The sequence below is a fragment of the Coenobita brevimanus genome, chromosome 52 (genome assembly GCF_032717465.1).
Source record: "Coenobita brevimanus isolate Jiangsu-jjx chromosome 52, ASM3271746v2, whole genome shotgun sequence".
In the NCBI taxonomy this organism is placed as follows: domain Eukaryota; kingdom Metazoa; phylum Arthropoda; class Malacostraca; order Decapoda; family Coenobitidae; genus Coenobita; species Coenobita brevimanus.
In genome coordinates, this window is record NC_137005.1 from 10,016,219 (window position 1) to 10,038,171 (window position 21,953).

At 43.9% G+C, this 21,953-nt stretch overlaps 1 protein-coding gene across 1 annotated transcript in view; it reads left to right on the forward strand.

Annotated features, from left to right (window-relative positions):
• Prp8 (pre-mRNA processing factor 8) overlaps window positions 1–8,577 on the forward strand; it is a 100,156-nt gene extending 91,579 nt beyond the window's left edge. Inside the window, exon 8 of the mRNA XM_080272985.1 lies at window positions 1,964–8,577. Coding sequence (XP_080129111.1) covers window positions 1,964–7,645 — 5,682 coding nt within the window. The 3' untranslated portion in view covers window positions 7,646–8,577. The remainder of the gene's footprint in view (window positions 1–1,963) is intronic.
• The last annotated feature ends 13,376 nt before the right edge of the window (window positions 8,578–21,953 follow it).

The window sequence follows — 21,953 nt, forward strand, 5'->3', positions numbered from 1 at the left end:
TTTATAGTACAAATAGATGTTTTATTTTATTTTTATTTTATTTCATGACCATAACAGATACCCACAGCATTCGTATATTGCGCCAAAACTTACCGGTATTTTTTTGTTTCGGCAATACTGTACTGATCGCTGTCCTCTGATGTAAACAAACAACAGTGTACTGCTGCTGTGGACATAGGTTTGCTTATTATGTACTGAATAATTATGCACTGAATAACTGTGTTTGTAATTTATTACTATAATTACACATGTAGAACTATATTTGTAATTTATAATATTTAGTTACTAATAATTTTAAAGAAATTTGGGAAACACTTTTGTAAGGAAGCTGTTTGGAGTTTGTTTATGGTACCGGAAGTCCTCCTGCAACACTGAAACTACCACTTGCCAGTAGCCCAAGCCTACCCAGAGCCTGACCTTGAGCATATACGGCGCAGGATGATTTTCTGGGACATTTTTTTGGAAAAAAAGTGCGCCTTTTATGCCCGAAAATATGATACCTCTTTTGTAAAATCTGCTTCCAAGAGATTGGTCTGCGCTAAGCCAATTCCGTGTTTTTCTTTACCCCTGCACAGGTGTTGACTTTATCTATCTATCTATCTATTGCCAGACGCCTCAATCCCGTTTGGGGTGGCCACAAACAAATCGCCTCCAAGTCGCCCTGTCCCCCGCCATTTCACTGCCCTGCTCCCAACTCACACCCCCCTCTCTCATATACCTCTCCACCCCATCCCTCCATCTCATCCTCGGCCTCCCGCTTCCTCTTCCCCCCTCCACCTCACTCACATACACTCTCTTCGTCACTCTCAGTGTGTTCCTCATAACGCTTCCTATCACATCCACATCCACACCACAACGCTCCTTTATATCCTCATTCGTCAGCCTGTCTCTCCACGTGACTCCACAGGCTCCTCTTAAATAACTCATTTCCACTGCTCTCACTCTTGACTTGTGTCCTTCCAACAATGTCCAAGCTTCACTTCCGTACGTTAGAGTTGGTATCGCAATACTGTCATGTAGTAACTTTTTCACTTCCATGCTCACTTCCCTGTTTCTTATCACTGCTCTCAAGGAACCAGCAACCTTTCTTCCCTGCTGTACCCTTTCTCTGTGTAGAGTGCAATACAACTTTTGTTTGAGGAGTCTCCCCACATACAGCTCTTCTCAACAAGGTGGAGTCAAAGGCTTTTTGTCTCATTAACTCTCCTCCTCTCGCTGACAGTCTTCAACCTCTGTCTCTTTGCTGCACTGTTGCATCTTTATCTCTTCTCTGTCACTACTTCAATGGTCACTGCTCCTCTGAAGTGTCTGTTTGCATCCTTCCACCATTACTGGGGGCACATATCACCTAACTTGCAACAAACTCTCATCCCTTTTCTGTTGAACTCTCTAATCCAAGAGTTAACTATTACTCCCAGTCCTTCATGTATACAACAGGTCAGCTCTGGAACTGTCTCCCTGTGTGTTTCCTCCTGCCTATGATCTCCAATCTTTCAAATGGATTGTGTTCAGGCATCTCAAAATGAACGATTCTTTAGCTTGGCTGTCTGTTATCTTGTTATTATTTTTTCTTGGAGGGAATAGATTGTAGGCTCTTGGCCTTTTGTTCTTCTTCCTTGCATAGGAAAAATATATATACTGTATATATTGGTAAGATGTGCAAACCAAATAATGTGCCCTATAAAGGTTTATGTCCAAGTGGAGATTGTAGTTTAATGCTCATAATATCATGCCACTTACAAGTGGAGATTGGTATTTAATGCTTGTAATACCATGCCACGCAAGTGAGTGACTGGTCACCCTTGCCTTACATGTTGAGACTAAGGACTATAACCCTAAGTTCCCATGCTTCTTAAGGGGTGTTGAGGATTGGATGGTAGTTTGACAAATAGATAGATTAGACAGACAGATAGATAAATACACGTTTTTTTTTAATGTTCATATGATTTTATTATCCTTTCAGGTTCGTGTATCGTACCAGAAGCTGCTTAAGTACTACGTACTGAATGCTCTCAAGCACCGCCCACCAAAGGCTCAGAAGAAACGCTACCTCTTCCGCTCCTTTAAGGCCACCAAATTTTTCCAGACTACCACACTGGACTGGGTGGAGGTGGGACTGCAGGTTTGTCGACAGGGGTACAATATGCTTAACCTTCTCATCCACCGCAAGAACCTTAACTACCTCCATCTAGACTACAACTTCAATCTGAAACCTGTGAAGACCCTTACCACCAAAGAGAGAAAGAAATCCAGGTTTGGTAATGCATTCCACTTGTGTCGTGAGATTCTGCGTCTGACAAAGCTGGTGGTAGATGCTCATGTACAGTACCGCCTAAACAATGTGGATGCCTTCCAGTTGGCTGATGGACTCCAGTACATCTTTGCACATGTGGGCCAACTAACAGGAATGTATCGGTACAAATACAAGCTCATGAGACAAATCAGGATGTGTAAGGATCTGAAGCATGTTATTTACTACAGGTTCAACACTGGACAGGTTGGTAAGGGTCCAGGATGTGGGTTCTGGGCACCTGGCTGGCGAGTGTGGCTCTTCTTTATGAGAGGCATCACCCCATTGCTGGAACGTTGGCTGGGCAACCTGCTTTCACGTCAGTTTGAGGGCAGGCACAGCAAGGGTGTGGCCAAGACTGTGACCAAACAGCGTGTAGAATCCCACTTTGACCTGGAACTGAGAGCTTCAGTGATGCATGACATTCTGGACATGATGCCAGAGGGAATCAAACAGAACAAGGCCCGTACCATCCTTCAGCACCTGTCTGAAGCCTGGCGATGTTGGAAGGCAAACATTCCGTGGAAGGTGCCAGGTCTTCCCACACCAATTGAGAACATGATTCTCAGATATGTCAAGATGAAAGCCGATTGGTGGACAAACACAGCCCACTACAATCGTGAGCGAATCCGGCGAGGTGCTACTGTTGACAAGACTGTGTGTAAGAAGAACATGGGGAGGTTAACCCGCTTGTATCTCAAATCTGAGCAGGAACGTCAACACAACTATCAGAAGGATGGACCCTACATCAGTCCTGAAGAAGCTGTGGCCATTTATACCACCACTGTTCACTGGCTGGAATCTCGCCGTTTTGCTCCCATTCCCTTCCCACCACTGTCCTACAAACATGATACCAAGTTGCTTATCCTAGCCCTTGAGAGACTGAAGGAAGCATACAGTGTAAAGTCACGCCTTAACCAATCTCAGCGAGAGGAACTGGGTCTCATTGAACAGGCATATGACAATCCCCATGAGGCCCTCTCCCGCATCAAGCGTCACCTCCTCACCCAGAGAGCCTTCAAGGAAGTGGGTATTGAGTTCATGGATTTGTATAGTCACTTGATTCCTGTTTATGATGTTGAACCCTTAGAGAAAATCACTGATGCTTACTTGGACCAGTATCTGTGGTATGAGGCAGATAAACGACGTCTATTTCCTCCATGGGTGAAACCAGGTGATTCTGAGCCACCACCTTTGTTGGTTTATAAATGGTGTCAGGGCATTAACAACTTGACTGATGTTTGGGACACAGCAGATGGAGAGTGCAATGTCATGCTTGAGTCCAAATACGAAAAGCTGTATGAGAAGATTGATCTTACTTTGCTCAACAGACTCCTTAGGCTCATTGTGGACCACAACATTGCTGATTACATGACAGCCAAAAACAATGTTGACATCAACTACAAGGATATGAATCACACCAACCGTTATGGCATCATCCGTGGTCTCCAGTTTGCCTCTTTCATTGTGCAATACTATGGGCTGGTTATGGACTTGTTGGTTCTGGGCCTTAAACGTTCTGCTGACATGGCAGGGCCTCCTCAGATGCCCAATGACTTCCTTAACTTCCAGGATGTTAGTACAGAGACTCAGCACCCCATCAGACTGTACTCTCGCTACATTGATAGGATCCACATTTTTTTCCGGTTCAGTGCCGAGGAGGCAAAAGACCTTATCCAACGGTATCTGACAGAGCATCCTGACCCAAACAATGAGAACATTGTTGGCTATAACAACAAGAAATGCTGGCCACGTGATGCAAGGATGAGGTTGATGAAACATGATGTCAACCTTGGCCGTGCAGTGTTCTGGGACATCAAAAACAGACTGCCTCGTTCAGTGACCACAATTACGTGGGAAAATTCATTTGTCTCGGTGTACTCAAAGGATAATCCAAACCTTCTTTTCAACATGTCTGGGTTTGAATGCCGAATCCTGCCCAAGTGCCGCATGACACATGAGGAATTCAAGCATAGAGATGGAGTATGGAATCTGCAGAACGAAGTGACAAAGGAGCGAACTTCTCAGTGCTTTTTGCGTGTGGATGATGAATCCATGCAGAGGTTCCATAACCGTGTTAGACAAATCCTCATGGCCTCTGGATCTACAACTTTCACCAAAATTGTCAACAAGTGGAACACAGCTCTGATTGGCCTTATGACTTACTACAGGGAATCGGTAGTCAACACTCAAGAACTCCTAGACTTGCTAGTCAAATGTGAGAACAAGATACAGACTCGTATCAAGATTGGCTTAAACTCAAAAATGCCCTCCAGATTTCCCCCTGTGGTATTCTATACACCAAAGGAACTTGGAGGATTGGGAATGTTGTCAATGGGTCATGTTCTTATCCCTCAGTCAGATTTACGTTGGAGCAAACAGACAGATGTAGGTATAACTCATTTCAGATCTGGTATGAGTCATGATGAGGATCAGCTGATTCCTAACCTGTACAGATATATCCAACCATGGGAGACAGAGTTCCTTGATTCACAACGGGTGTGGGCTGAGTATGCCCTGAAGAGACAAGAAGCAACAGCACAGAACCGGCGGCTCACTCTTGAAGATTTGGAGGATTCGTGGGACCGTGGCATTCCCAGGATAAACACTCTCTTCCAGAAAGATCGTCATACACTGGCATATGATAAAGGCTGGAGAATCCGTACTGAATTCAAGCAGTATCAGGTACTGAAACAGAATCCATTCTGGTGGACTCATCAGCGTCATGATGGGAAACTTTGGAACTTAAACAACTACAGAACTGACATGATACAAGCATTGGGAGGTGTTGAAGGTATATTGGAACACACACTTTTCAAAGGCACCTACTTCCCAACCTGGGAGGGTTTGTTCTGGGAAAAAGCATCTGGTTTTGAAGAGAGTATGAAGTACAAGAAGCTAACCAATGCTCAGAGATCTGGTCTCAACCAGATTCCCAATCGTAGGTTTACTCTGTGGTGGTCACCAACTATAAACAGAGCAAATGTGTATGTGGGTTTCCAGGTGCAGCTTGACTTGACTGGCATCTTCATGCATGGTAAGATTCCAACCCTTAAAATTTCTCTCATTCAGATCTTCCGTGCCCATTTATGGCAGAAGATTCATGAGTCTGTCGTAATGGACCTCTGTCAGGTGTTTGATCAAGAACTGGATGCCCTTGAAATAGAGACGGTTCAGAAGGAGACCATCCATCCACGTAAGTCTTACAAGATGAATTCATCGTGTGCTGACATATTGCTCTTTGCAGCTTACAAATGGAACTACTCAAAACCCTCACTTCTGGCAGACTCCAAGGACACCATGGATGGCTCAACCACACAGAAGTATTGGATTGATGTTCAGCTTAGGTGGGGTGACTATGACTCCCATGATGTTGAAAGATATGCAAGAGCTAAGTTCTTAGACTACACCACTGACAACATGTCACTTTACCCATCACCAACAGGTGTACTGATTGCCATTGATCTTGCCTACAACCTGCACAGTGCATATGGAAACTGGTTCCCTGGAGCAAAGCCTCTCATTCAACAAGCAATGGCTAAAATCATGAAGGCCAATCCAGCTTTGTATGTGTTGAGGGAACGAATCCGTAAGGGGCTGCAACTGTACTCCTCAGAGCCCACTGAGCCTTACCTTTCCTCACAGAACTATGGTGAACTGTTCTCCAATCAGATCATTTGGTTTGTGGATGACACAAATGTGTACAGAGTAACCATTCATAAAACATTTGAAGGTAATCTAACCACAAAGCCAATCAATGGTGCAATCTTCATCTTCAATCCTCGTACTGGGCAGCTCTTCCTAAAGATCATTCATACATCTGTGTGGGCAGGCCAGAAACGTCTTGGTCAGTTGGCCAAGTGGAAAACTGCTGAGGAAGTTGCCGCATTGATTAGGTCACTACCAGTGGAAGAACAGCCAAAGCAAATCATTGTGACCAGGAAAGGTATGTTGGATCCTCTTGAAGTTCATTTGCTTGATTTTCCCAACATTGTCATCAAAGGTTCAGAGTTGCAGCTGCCATTCCAAGCCTGTCTCAAGGTGGAAAAGTTTGGTGATCTTATCCTAAAGGCTACAGAGCCACAGATGGTTCTCTTCAACTTGTATGATGATTGGCTGAAGAATATTTCATCATACACTGCATTCTCTCGCCTTATCCTGATTTTGAGAGCACTTCATGTGAACAATGATAGAACAAAGGTCCTCTTAAAACCAGATAAAACTACCATCACAGAACCACATCATATTTGGCCTTCTCTCACAGATGAAGACTGGGTCAAAGTGGAAGTACAACTGAAAGATCTCATTCTAGCAGATTATGGTAAGAAGAATAATGTAAATGTAGCATCCCTCACACAGTCAGAGATTCGAGATATAATTCTTGGTATGGAAATCAGTGCACCTTCAGCTCAAAGACAACAGATTGCTGAGATTGAAAAACAGACAAAAGAGCAGTCTCAGTTAACAGCCACAACCACCAGAACGGTAAATAAGCATGGTGATGAAATCATCACATCTACAACCAGCAACTATGAGACTGCAACATTCAGTAGCAAGACGGAATGGCGGGTGCGTGCAATATCAGCAACAAATCTTCACTTGCGCACTAACTACATCTATGTTTCCTCAGATGACATAAAAGAGACTGGGTTTACATATATTTTGCCAAAGAATGTCTTGAAGAAATTTATCATCATATCTGATCTACGCACTCAGATTGCAGGTTACTTGTATGGTATCAGTCCAGCAGACAATCCACAAGTTAAGGAGATTCGATGTATTGTGATGCCTCCTCAGTGGGGAACTCATCAGATGGTTCACTTGCCCCACAAGTTACCTAGTCATGAGTTCCTAAATGAGCTTGAACCTCTGGGTTGGATTCATACACAGCCAAATGAATTACCTCAGCTGTCTCCTCATGATATCACCACGCATGCCACAGTCATGGCAGACAATAGCTCTTGGACAACGGATAGAACCATTGTTATCACTTGCTCATTTACCCCTGGTTCATGCTCGTTACAGGCATACAAACTGACTCCATCTGGCTTTGAGTGGGGCCGCAACAACAAGGACATGGGCAATAACCCTAAAGGATACCTACCCTCTCACTATGAAAAAGTTCAAATGTTACTCTCTGACCGCTTTCTAGGCTTGTTTATGACTCCATTGCAAGGCTCATGGAACTACAACTTCATGGGTGTGCGCCATGACCCTAACATGAAGTATGACCTTCAGCTGGCCAGTCCCAAGGAGTTCTACCACGAAGTTCACCGTCCAGCCCACTTCCTAAACTTCTCATCCCTAGATGAAGCAGATACAGCTGGAGCAGACAGGGACAATGCTCTTGAGTAAAGAAACATGGGCACAGTTATTAGTAAGATAAAGTCTGGCAGGTACTATTGAAGTATTGTGTATACATTTGCAGTTAGAAACCATCAGAGATGCGAGCTGTTTGTAAAAAGCGTTTATTGTGTTATTTTCTTAAGAGGCATCTACAAAATCCTGTGTACAGTACTTGCTAAGGCTAAATGAAAGTGGTATTAATAATTAAATTGAAGCAGTTACTACAGCAGTGGTCTTTCATTTTTTTTTTATGTTCACGATTTTCACCAAAAAATTTCTACACATTAGTCTTCAAGTATTAGTGAATTTTAACCAGAAAACATTTAGTTACAAAATAACTCTGCCTCATTTAAGTTTGCAAGTAGAGAAGAGATAATAATACTGAGCATTAGTCTTTCCCAGAGGATGGGGATGCAAGGGTATCACTGGTATTCTCAGCGTGCTGTTAAAAGCCAACTGAAAGAGGTGGGAGCAGGAGGCTGGAAACTCCCTTCCTTGTATTGTTTCATTATAGAGATGTGGTAATCCCAGTGCTTAATTCAGTACTTACAGTTTAAGCTCCCAGAGGATGATGAGCAGTTATGTATAGGATATTATTTCCTATCTGATATATGATCAGAGAGAGAAACCCATTTCACTCATAAGAGACTAGGTTGAGGTGAAGTGATGCTGATGGAAGAACAGTTGACTTCATGGAATTGTACTGTACATATAGAATAAAGATTTGTAATATTTCCTTGAAGTGTATTCATTAGTTCAGTTTATAATTCCTTAAGTACATAAATAAGTTCAGTGTATTGGTACTGTAATGTCTTAATTAGTGTCATAGGTGACATAAATTTTATATACATGTTGAGATTTGGTATAATATTGGTATGTCTTCAGCACAGATGTATTATGAATGTCCAGTGTTTGTGTAGTTAAATAAATATTGTAATATTGGATTTTTTTTTTTTAAAGAACCATTGAAACACATGCAATCATGCACACACGCACACACACTTAAAGCTGTCCTTCTGCTGCAGAAGATGACAGCTGCTTTACTTAGTAAGATCATGGGATGGGAGGTGAGTATAGCAATGGGCTTGTGCAATGAATGGATTTAGTGTAATGGTGAAGGTGCGCAGTCCTTACCACCACATGACTTGGCCCTTCCCAGCCTGTGGTAGTGGCATGGAGATTCATGACGACCATCTACTGAGCAGGGTTGCAGGAGTCTGCCAGCAGCTCTTGTCAGTCAAGCCTCATCTGTGGGACTGCACTCACTGATTTTTCATTTGGGGTTTACTCTCCTAACCTTGACCCAACCAAGGGCAATCCACAAGACAGGGGACCTGGGAACACTTAGTCTGACCTCTCACTGAAGGACCCTCCAGCATGGGTAACTCTGTCCTTCTGCTGAGTTTGGGGGGGATCTCCCCATGCTGGTATAGCCCACCAGATTTACATGCAAGCCCCCCCACCACAACAAGGTGGTTCGCGCGCGCACACACACACACACACACACACACACACACACACACAAAAAAAAATAGCCCGACAGCCGAATCCCGGTGGCCGCAGACAAAACGCCTCCAAGTCTCTCTCTCACCCACCATTTGACTACCCTCCCCCCAACTCACCCCCCCCTCCCTCATATACAGTACCTCTCAACTCCATCCCTCCACCTCATCCTCGGTCTACCCCTCCCTCTCCCTCCCTCCACCTCACCTACATACACCCTCTTAGTCAGTCAGTCATTCTCCAATCACTCCACATGTCCAAACCACCTCAGTGTATTTCTCCTAATCTTCTCAACCACATCCACATCCACCCCTCAACATTCCTTCACTTCTTCATTCATCAACCTGTCCCTCGACGTCACTCCACATGCTCCTCTCAAGTAGCTTATTTCCACTGCTCTCACTCTTGACTTGTTCCCCTCTTGCAAGGTCCACGCCTCGCTTCCCATACGTCAGGGTAGGGGTCACAATACTATCATGCAATGACTTCTTAACTTCCATACTCACCTCCCTATTTCTCATCACTGCTTTCAGTGAACCAACAACCTTTCTTCCCTGCTGTACCCTTTCACGCACTTCATCCCCCAAAGTTCCATCCTTACTCATCACACTACCCAAGTACTTGAATGCACTCACATTCTCCATATCCTCACCATCCAACCTCACTGTACATTCTGTGACTTCATTCCTCTCAAACACCATAACTTTACTCTTGTTTGCATTAACTTTCAGCTTCTTCCTCCTACACACTGTCCCAAATTCATTCACCAAACCTTGCAACTCCCATTCATCTTCACTCAACAATACTGTATCACCAGCAAACAGCAACACCGGAATCTTCCAAATCTCACCCTCATTCATTAGAGCCACCCCCACATCCACTGCCCTACCTTGCACCTCCTTTACAACCCCATGCATGTATATATTAAACAGCCATGGAGACATCACTCAACCGTGTTTCAGTCCCACATTGAGATAAAAAACACTCACTCAGGTCACCATCCACTCGCACTGTAGCCCTAGCTCCTTCATACATACTCTTCACAGCATTCAACAATTTCCCCTCCACTCCATATATTCTTAATACCTTCCACATACCTTGCCTATCTATTCTGTCATAAGCTTTCTCCAAGTCCATGAAGGCAGCATACACTTTCCCTTCTCTAGATACTTCTCCACTAAACATCTTAGAACAAATATCTGATCTACACATCCTTTTTTCCTTCCTAAATCCCCCTTGTTCTTCACCAACCAGCTCTTCTGTCATATGCCTAACCCTATCAATGAGTATTCTACCATATATTTTACCAGTCACACTAAGAAGGCAAATACCCCTATGGTTACCACATACTTCTCTCTCCCCTTTTCCTTTGTATAAAGGAACAATTATACCTGATTTCCAGTCCTCTGGAACCCTTCCCTCTTCCCAAGCCAATCTACACAACTTCCATATCCACTCCACAATAATCTCTCCCCCAATACTTCAGCATTTCACCACACACTCCATCAATTCCTGGGGCTTTTCCCAACTTGATCTTCATTGCTTCCACTACTTCCGCCCTACTGATCTCTTCCTCCCTCCACTCATCTCTCCTCCCAGCCATTCCCCAACCACTTATACTCGCACTGCTCTCACTCTCTACATTCAACAAATCCTCAAAGTGTTCCTTCCATCTCCTCAATTTCTCTCTCTCCTCCACCAACAATCTATTATTCCTATCTTTCACTCCCCTACTATTTCCCCTTTCACAAAGCCTTATTTTCTTTACCTCCATCCAAAACAATTTCTTCCTCCCCCTCCATTTCACACTCAGATTCCTCCCAAACTCTTCATACTCTCCTTCATCAGTCTCTTCACCTCCCTTCTCCTGCTCACATATCTCTCTCTCTTCTGTCTCTCATCTTCTTCCCTACCTGTACTCGCTAACCATTCACTATATGCCTTCTTCTTTTGTTCCACAGCTCGTTTCACCTCATCATTCCACCATGCTGTCCCTTGCACACCCTTGCATCTCCTCACTCCACAAACTGCCTCACATGCTGCACCTATCTCTTCCATGAATATCTTACATACGTCTTCCGCCCCTTCCATCTGCTCTAGCTCATACCTTCCCAATCTTTCTTCTGCTATGCTCTTATACTCTGCCATTTTCTCACTGTCTTGCAAATTCTCCACTCTTCTCATAGGAGCTGTTTCCTCTTGTCTTCCCCTTCGTCTCCTCAACCATTTTCTTTGCAACTTTACCTTGGCCATCACTAAGTGATGGTCCGAGATTCCATTCCCCCACCCTCTCCACACTCTTGCATCCAACACTTGTCTTCTCATTCGCTCATCCACACACACGTAGCCTATCATTGCCTTTCGTTCAACAAGTTCACCATCCATCCTCCTCATTACTCTCCATGTATACCGGTCGATCATCTTATGCCGAAAGTAGGTGTTAGCTATTGCGAACCCCTTACAAGCACAGATGTCCACCATAGCACTACCATTCCTATCTACTTCAACTGGCACACTCCACTGACCAACCACTCCTACATTCCCAACTTTGCCATTCATGTCTCCAATCAAAAGCACTCTCTCGCTCCTCTCAAATTTATCCAAACATGCTTCTACTCTTGCCCAAAACTCACCTTTCACTCTTGCCACTCGGTCCTCTGTCGGAGCATACACACATACAATCGCCCACGCTTGTATACGTACTTTCATCCTCACCCATACAATCCTTGCACCTACTGTTCCATAGTCTCTTATATTCTCCTTCCACTTCTTGCTTATTATCAGACATACTCCCTCTCTTGCCCTCTCATTCTCATTAACTCCCACACATATACCTAAACCATATTCCCATTCTCTCACCCTTTCACCACCCCATTTAGTCTCAGTCAGTCCACATATATCCACTTTTGCATCCTCAAGCATCTGAACAATCTGATTAGTAAAGTACTGAAGTCTTATAAGTCCAAGATACATCTTGTGGCTGCAGGCTTATCCATACATAAATCCAGTAGACTGCAGGCTGAATTTGCCCTTCTACTGGCTACCATTATCATTTAGGACGACATGGAGCAGATAAGGCTTATTACTCACTTATCCACTTTAAAAGTTTTACAGTAGTTGATGTAACTTGGTACACATTTTCATTCTTTTGCAGCAAAATTTACGTAAGTGGTAGACTACAGCAGTCCTATTGCCATGCATCCTTTTCATAGCTCTTCACTGTGACTTGCAACATAGAGACCCAGAACCCATACAGGTTTATTTGACTTTTTAGTGCCAAAAGGTTTTGTGATAGGAAAATATGTCTAGTTTATGGAACCGAACGTCTTGCAAAATTCTGTTGGGCTGTTTTCTCAAAATATACTATAGACTTAGATTACTGTCATACCACATGATGATGTATATTCGTGAGATATATTTTTATCAGGTATTTAAAATACTGTTACTCAAACAGTTTTCATACCATTAATATAAATAAGGTGTCATCATCATCATCATCATCCAGACCTCCTTTCCCACCCTAGGGCAGGGTGAGGAGTAGCAATGTCCAGACAGCCCAAATTTGCCCAATCCAATGGGCCACGCTTCCATTCGCTCACCAATCAAGTTCCCAGAATCGTGGCTGTAGCCTATCTGATACACCAAAAACTTTCACCACATTCTGTAGCATCATATAAACATATCCAATAGAGTCAATCCAGACGCTGTCACATTAAAAAGGGGTTCCAAATCCCTGATCATGTGCCTCTTCTCACAATATTCATCCAGCCAGCCCGATCTCTTCTCAGTCCCCTAGCCTCACCAACTTCCAACCCTCTGTTCCTCACACACTCATCCACCATATCCCTCCACCTTCTCCTTGGCCAACCTCGCCTCCTCCCTCCTTCAAATTGGTTCAGATATACCTTTTTCACCACACTATTGTTATCCATTCTCTCCATATGATCATACCTTCTCAGTACACTCTCTTCGATTCTGGTGTCCACAGACTTCCTTGCTCGACATCTTTCACGAATCACATTATTTCATATCGTATCCACTCTCTGTACTCCACGTATGTTCCTCAGCAGTCCCATCTCCACTGCTCTTACTCTTGTCTTTTCATTTTCATGCCACACCATAGTCTCACATCCATATGTTAATGTTGGCACAAATACTCCTTCATGTAAGCCTCGTGCAGCTGCAACACTCAAGTCTCTGTTTCTTATCAAGGCCTTCATTGCACCAGCTACTTTCCTTCCTTGTGTCACTCAGCTTTCCACTTCTTTTGCACATTTTCCTCTCTTTTCTCTCTTTGTACTCATGTATTTGAACTCTCTCTCCAATTCCAGTCTTTGTCCATTCACCATAACATTGCACTGGGAGTCACCTTCTTTCTCAATAACTATCACTTTACTCTTTCTACATTTACTCTCAAGGCACGACGCTCACAGACATCAGCAAAGCTCTGCACTAGTCTACCAAGTTCTTGTCCAGTATTTTCAAGTAGTACTCCATCATCAGCATACAACAAACTGAAATATTCCATCCATCACCATTCATCATCAATGCCATTTCTTCTTTAAATTGAATATAAATGCAAATTGGTTTTATTTATTATATTTGTATTTAGAGGGAGTGTATGAATTAATTTTAATTTCCTGAGAAATTAACTAATAACTCTCTTTTTAGCAAGTTATGAACTTAAATGGATGACTGGATTGTCAAAGCTGGTGGTGTTGATGCATAAGAACTGTCTATTCATTCATTCATTTATTCATCATGCAATCCTATGTTGCCCCATCAGGAGCACTGTCTAAACTATAGTAAAAACAGTTTCCACACCAAATAAGAGTCGGGCAAAGCATTCTAATAATACCAACTAATTTAATAATCATGTTAGTACTGTACCATAAAACACAAACATAAGTAGTACTCATTGGTTCTTCATTGTATTTTCAAAATATCCTTTAGTCAAATAAAATATGACAACCACAATCAAAATCAAAATTATGTCTGGTGGTACGTGTGGGCGCTCACCATCCACTCGTGTGATGTGGTACTGCTCTCGGGTGGCTGCCTTTTCCTCTTCCTTCTTTCCCTCCTTCCTCTTCTGTCTTTCCTTCCGTCATTCTTTCCTCTTCCTTCTGTTTATGGGTGACTCTACACTGACAAGCCAAATTGTTTCCTGTATGCCAGGAAACCATTTACCAGGCTGGGTGGTAACCATGTAACCAAATTATGGCGCCTGGTGGTTTAGTGGGTAATTAAGGCCCTCCAATCGGATTGAGCTGGTGAAAGTTTATATCCAAGGGGAAGTTGGGGTTATTACTCACATAATGCCACTCAGGGTTGATTAAGGCTGGTCACTGTCATCTTAAATGTCAGGACCAACTTGCCGAGCTGGGCTTCTACGCTTCTCATATGGCAGCACAGGATTAGATGATGGATGGATGGATGGATACTTATTCACTCTCAGTCATCATCAGATCCATCTGATTCACGCAACATAGTAGCTGGTTCCAAATCCTCCTCTTCCACATATTGTCGTAAGGAATCCATTTCTAACACTGACATGATGCTCCGAGGAACCTGATCACAGTCAAACCAATTTATAGAACATTTGTTGTCTTTCTGTACCCAGCGATGGCCTTCAGGTGGTGCACTATAAGGATTTGTAAGGTATGCATCCTTCCAAACATATGCAACATAGTTACAACATAGAGCTTTGTTGATTAAAACAAACTGACCAGGATCTAGTGTACTTGGGTTCATTCCTTTAATTCTGTCAAGGGGTTTATCTTGTATCTTGGGTGCATACTGCTGTTGAAAAGTAGCATATCTAAGATCATTCACACTATCAATGTGAGGTTGGCCAGTCAATGCACACACAGATTTCTCCAAGCCAACTTGTGTACATTTTCGTTTTCGTTTTCATTTTTAAAGGCTCCAACATGCTAGCATGTGTCGGCCTTGGTCACCTAATGGCGGCTCTCCACGCTGCACGATCCATTGCAGCCTCCCTGTTCAGTCCCTTAACCCTGATGTCACACTTAATGACCTCGTCCCATGTCTTTCTCGGTCTACCCCTCATAACCCCACCCCCAGTATTAACACTTCTCACCTTCCTCACCCAGTTATCATCCCCCATCCTCTCCATATGTCCAAACCATCTCAATCTACCTCTCCTCATCACAACACCAATACACTCCAGTCCCATCCTACCTCTCAACTCTTCCATTGTAAACCCAGTCCCTCCAGGCCTTGGACGCAGGGACACACTGCACATCCACCTAATCATTGTCATTTCTGTACGTCTGAGCCGGCGAATATCTTCCTCCTTCACTGCCCAGGTCTCACTACCATACAGCATTACACTCCTAACACATGCTGCATACAAAGACCCCTGAGCACGTAGGGAGAGTCCTCTCAATGTTAGGAGAGGCAAGAGCTCCCTGAACTTTTTCCAACCACTTCTCACCCTAGCCACAGAGCTAGCTCCAGCCCCACCTCCAGCACACAGCATGTCTCCCAAATAACAAAACTCTTCCACACACTCAAGAGATTCACCAGCAAGTTCAATCCTTTCACGTCTGACAATCTCCACCTGGTCACACCGACATGCTGTACACATAAAATCAGCAGTATCTCGCAGTCTACCTCTGATACCACTACATCTCTTATGCACCCATTTATCACAAACACCGCACAAGATTGAATTACTTCCCACGCCCTTGTGGCAAACTGCACATGGCCACTCTCCTTCGTCTTTGACAGTACCGCCACCAACCCTAGATATCATCACTTTTGTTTTATCTGCATTTACCCTTAAGCCCTTGTGCCCCATACCATCTCTCCACTTCCTAAACCTTTCCTCCGCCTCCCTTTCATTCTCTGCAATCAACACCAAATCATCAGCATACAACAACTCCCACGGGAGTCCGTTTCTAAAGTCATGTGAAAGGGCTTCAAGTACCATGATAAACAACATGGGACTCAAGACTGACCCCCTGTTGCACACCAACAGTCACGGAAAACTCATCACTCAAATCTCCATTCACTCTTACCTGGACGTGAGCACCCACATACATAGACATAACCACCCTAACCAGCCACTCCTCCAAGCCAAGTTTTCTCATTGCCCGCTTCACCACCTCTATAGGGACTCTGTCAAAGGCCTTTTCCAAATCAACAAAAACAAAATAATGATCCCTTCTCCTACCAATATAGTTTTCCTGAAGCTGTTGAACAATGAATATAGCATCAGTGGTCCCCCTACCTGGCATAAACCCAAACTGCATCTCATCAGTATTCACTCTTTCTCTAATCATACCTTCTAAAACTCTCTTCATTACCTTCATTATCTGATCTAAAAGCTTTATACCTCTATAATTTCCTCTTTCCAGGGCATCACCCTTCCCTTTATACACATTTACACTTACACTCTTCAGCCAATCATCTGGGAATATCCATTTCATTGCCTAACTTTGAAAATGTATCTTGATAGTGCTTGTTTTTCATGACCAGTTCAATTGACTCTACTTTCCCTCTGTTCATAAATGCAGCCGTAACATCACATCCTGTGTATGCATGTAGACCTGGTAATGACTCAGTGATATCACACTCGGCCTACTTGGTGACATAGATAAATCTTCTTGTTTTGCTACTACTCAGTCCAACATCCATCCAGACTCTGGGCTTTGGTTCCCTCCAAAAGACATGATAGACAAATATTACTAGTACGTCTTTGTCATTTAACTACAGTAGGGGCATTGGGAGACACACCAGCAACATAATACAGGTGGAATGCCATTCGAGTGTCTGCTTCCTCATGCTGATATGTTAGATATGTAACTTTATCTCTAATGACACTGTGTTCCCATTCTGAGCAGGCATAGCAAATGTCTATCTATTTATCTATCCATCTATAGCCCGACGCCCTAATCCCACATAGGGTGGCTGCAGACAAAACGCCTCCAAGTCGCTCTGTCACCCACCATTTGACTACCCTCCCCCCAACTCACCCCCCCTCCCTCATGTATCTCTCAACTCCATCCCTCCACCTCATCCTCGGTCTACCCCTCCCTCTCCCTCACCTATATTCACCCTATTAGTCAGTCTTTCATTCTCCATTCTCTCCTCATGTCTAAACCACCTCAGTGTATTTCTCCTAATCTTCTCAACCACATCCACATCCACCCCACAACATTCCTTCACTTCATTTGTCAATCTGTCCCTCCATGTCACTCCACATGCTCCTCTCAAGTAATTCATTTCCTCTGCTCTCACTCTTGACTTGTTCCCCTCTTGCAAGGTCCATGCCTCGCTTCCATACGTTAGGGTAAGGATCACAATACTATCATGCAGTGACTTCTTAACTTCCATACTCACCTCCCTATTACTTATCACTGCTTTCAGTGAACCAACAACCTTCCCTGCTGTACCCTTTCATGCATATCATCCCCCAGCGTTCCATCCTTACTCATCACACTACCCAAGTACTTGAATGCACTCACATTCTCCATATCCTCACCATCCAACCTCTCTGTACATTCTGTGACTTCATTCCTCTCAAACATCATAACTTTACTCTTGTTTACATTAACTTTCAGATTCCTCTTCCTACACACTGTCCCAAATTCATTCACCAAACCTTGCAACTCCCATTCATCTTCACTCAACAATACTGTATCATCAGCAAACAACAACACCGGAATCTTCCAAATCTCACCCTCATTCATTAGAGCCACCCCCACATCCACTGCCCTAACTTGCACCTCCTTTACAACCCCATCCATGTATATATTAAACAGCCATGGAGACATCACAAAACCTGGTTTCAGTCCCGCATTTAGATCAAAGAACTCACTCAGCTCACTATCCACTCGCACCATAGCCCTAGCTCCTTTGTACATACTCTTCACAGCACTCAACAATTTCCACTCCACTCCATATATTCTTAATACCTTCCACATACCTTGCCTATCTGTTTTGTCATAAGCTTTCTCCAAATCCATGAAGGCAGCATACACTTTCTTTCCCTTCTCTAGATACTTCTCCACTAAACATCTTAGGACAAATATCTGATCTACACACCCTTTTCCCTTCCTAAATCCCCCTTTTTCTTCTCCAACTAGCTCTTCCATCATATGCCTAACCCTATCAATGATTATTCTACCATATATTTTTCCAGTCACACCAAGAAGGCAAATACCCCTATGGTTACCACATACTTCTCTCTCCCCTTTTCCTTTATATAAAGGAACAATTATACTTGATTTCCAGTCCTCTGGAACCCTTCCCTCTTCCCAAGCCAATCTACACAACTTCCATATCCACTCCACAACAATCTGACCCTCATACTCAGCATTTCACCACACACTCCATCAATTCCTGAGACCTTTCTCATCTTGATCTTCTTCATTGCTTCCAGTACTTCCGCCCTACTGATCTCTTCCCCCCTCCACTCATGTCATCTTCTCCCAACCATTCCCCAACCACTTATACTCGCAGTGCTCTCACTCTTTACATTCAACAAATCCTCAAAGTGCTCCTTCCATCTCCTCAATTCCTCTCTCTTCTCCACCAACAATCTATTATTCCTATCTTTCACTCTCCTACTATTTCCCCTTTCACACTGCCTTACTTTCTTTACCTCCTTCCAGAACATTTTCTTCCCTCCACTTCACACTCAGATTCCTCCCAAATTCTTCATCCAGTTTCTTCTTACTCTCCTTCACCAGTCTCTTCACTTCCCTTCTCCTGCTCACATATACCTCTCTGTTCTGTCTCACATCTTCTTCCCTACCTGTACTCACTAGCCATTCACTGTATGCCTTCTTCTTTTGTTCCAGAGCTCGTTTCACGTCATCATTCCACCATGCTGTCCCTTGCACACCCTTGCATCCTCACTCCACAAACCACCTCACATGCTGCGCCTATCTCTTCCTTGAGTATCTTAGATACGTCTTCCACCCCTTCCATCTGCTCTAATTCATACCTTCCCAATCTTTCTTCCACTATGCTCTTATACTCTGCCATTTTCTCACTGTCTTGCAAATTCTCCACTCTTTTCACTGGAGCTGTTTCCTCCTGTCTTCCCCTTCGTCTCCTCAACCATTTTCTTTGCAACTTTACCTTGGCCATCACTAAGTGATGGTCCGAGACTCCATTCCCCCACCCTCTCCACACTCTTGCATCCAACACTTGTCTTCTCATTTGCTCATCCACACACACGTAGTCTATCATTGCCTTTCGTTCAACAAGTTCACCATCCATCCTCCTCATTACTCTCCATGTATACCTGTGGATCATCTTATGCCGAAAGTAGGTGTTAGCTATTGCAAACCCCTTACCAGCACAGATGTCCACCAAAGCACTACCATTCCTATCTACTTCAGCTGGCACACTGCACTGACCAACCACTCCATCCACTCGTACATTCCCAACTTTGCCATTCATGTCTCCAATCAAAAGCACTCTCTCGCTCCTCTCAAATTTGTCCATACATGCTTCTACACTCGCCCAAAACTCATCTTTCACTCTTGCCACTCGGTCCTCTGTTGGCGCATATGCACATACAATCGCCCACGCTTGTATACGTACTTTCATCCTCACCCATACAATCCTTGCACCCACTGTTCCATACTCTCTTGTATTCTCCTTCCACTTCTTGCATATCATCAGACATACTCCCTCTCTTGCCCTCTCATTCTCATTAACTCCCACACATACACCTAAACCATATTCCCACTCTCTCACCCTTTCACCATCCTATGTAGTTTCAGTCAATCCACATATATCCACTCTTGCATCCTCAAGCACCTGAACAATCTGTTTCTCTTTCACTTCATCATTTTCACTCCTCTCACATTCCATGTCCCCACCCTCAGAATGTCCTTTGTCCGTTCCATAGTCGTCAGCGTATGGTCTGTCCTGGTCCGAGGTGCTTTATGTGCTTGTTTAGTTAGGTAGTTCTTTTTACGGAGTGGGGCACTAACCCACCACCAACCCTTTTAGTCGCCTTGTACGACAAGCAGGGATACTGGGGGAGTATTCTTGAAACCCCCCTACCCCCAGGGGGGTATCAAGGCACTTGGCTCAATTGGTAGAGAGGTGGCTTACAGTCCTAAGGTGCACTTGTTCAAATCCCTGCTGGGACAGGTAACAGTTTATGGATTTGAATGTCATAAAAGGTAGACTTTACTGATCTGCCAGAGGCCCCCCCGACATGTCGTAAAAACACCCCCACTAATACCAACACACCAGTCCTGTATTTGATAGTCCTAACATGTATTCAATATGGACGGTGGGTGTTAGCACCAAAGTGTGACATGTGGAGATACAGGACCACAGGGTCATGGGGATAGGCCCTGAAGCCTTTGCCCAGAGTCAGACATATTATTTATTAAAAAAAAATATACAGTAATTCCTCCACTATCCGATGTAACAGAGCCAAAGGCATGTCCGGAAAGTGGTCCCGTCCGGATAGTGGGCCCCTGCCTCCTGGACAGGTACTTATGGACCCTAACGCCCAACTTTGAAAGCCACCTAAATAGCTCCCAACCGGACATGCATAGCACCTATCTAAACCTATTTAAGACCCTATTCACACCAATAATGGACACAAAAGGATGATATAAATGAAAAGGAACCAAAGAATGAGGAATTAGAATTGACTGTACCACAGCTAGGGTACTTACAGCACGTCTGTGGCTGCCTTCTCTAAAGGCTTTGGCAGTGGTGAAAATGCTCTTGAAGCATGTACAGTAATCTAGTGTTGTGCTGCACTTACAGTAATTCTTTGCACTGTGAGTTATAATTGTATAACACTGCACACTGTTAATTGCACCAGGCCAGTTTCAACCGTCAGTTTGCACTCCACAGTTAATCCTTTGCATTCTAAATTCTAATTTCTTAACACTGCACAACACTGTTAATTCTCATGTGGTCTAGCAGACAGGTATTGCGGTTTATTCACTGTTTAGTCACAAAAAACGAGCACACGTAGCTTCCACTGCGATAAGCATCTGCTTACGATCGAAGTTAAGCAGTAACTGTTTGTGCCTTGGTGGTGACGGGGAAACAGAGTTGCCAGATCGCAACGGCCACATTACCAAACTCCTCAATTTTCATTGCCAAATTTAACTTTTCATTACCTAATTCGTAAAGCTAGCATTTATTCTTCACTGATTATATATACTGTACAAGTGTAAATAAATGTAATCACTCTCCTTATAATTAACAGCATGTTGATTATTTTCATGCTATGTTGGCTAGCAGTTTAATCAGAGAGAGCAAACAATCCACCATCTCCATCCTGTGTATCCTTATATATTGTGAAAAATCCGTTTTGTAATGCATTATTCTGATTCATTACCAAACGAATTTTTCATTACCAAACTGGCCCACATTTGGTAATGGAAAATACCAAATGGCAACCCTGACAGGGGAGGCTAGTGACCTCGGGCAAGAGGGTCATCGGGACATCCCGGCCCTGAGCCCCTATTCCTCGCAAGTGCCCCAACCCCAGGCGTTCAGACAACCTGAACTACTGTGCGGGCGGGGTAGTGACCGTCAGACCAGGGGTGGGACTGAAAAGAGGTCAGTCCCAAGTAGCACCGTCTTGACGGTCTTGCTACACCCTCTAGGGCAGGAAGAGGCCCAAGGGCAGGAAGAGGCCCAAGGCTATGGCCTTAAAAGAGAGATAGACACAGGCTACGGCCTGACAAAGTGTGTAAAGGGGAAGGTGACCCCAGGCTCCGGCCTTAACACGCTGAGGAGAGAGAGAGTTGCCTGTGTGCATCCCTCTCCAGTTGTACTTTGGCTACGGCCA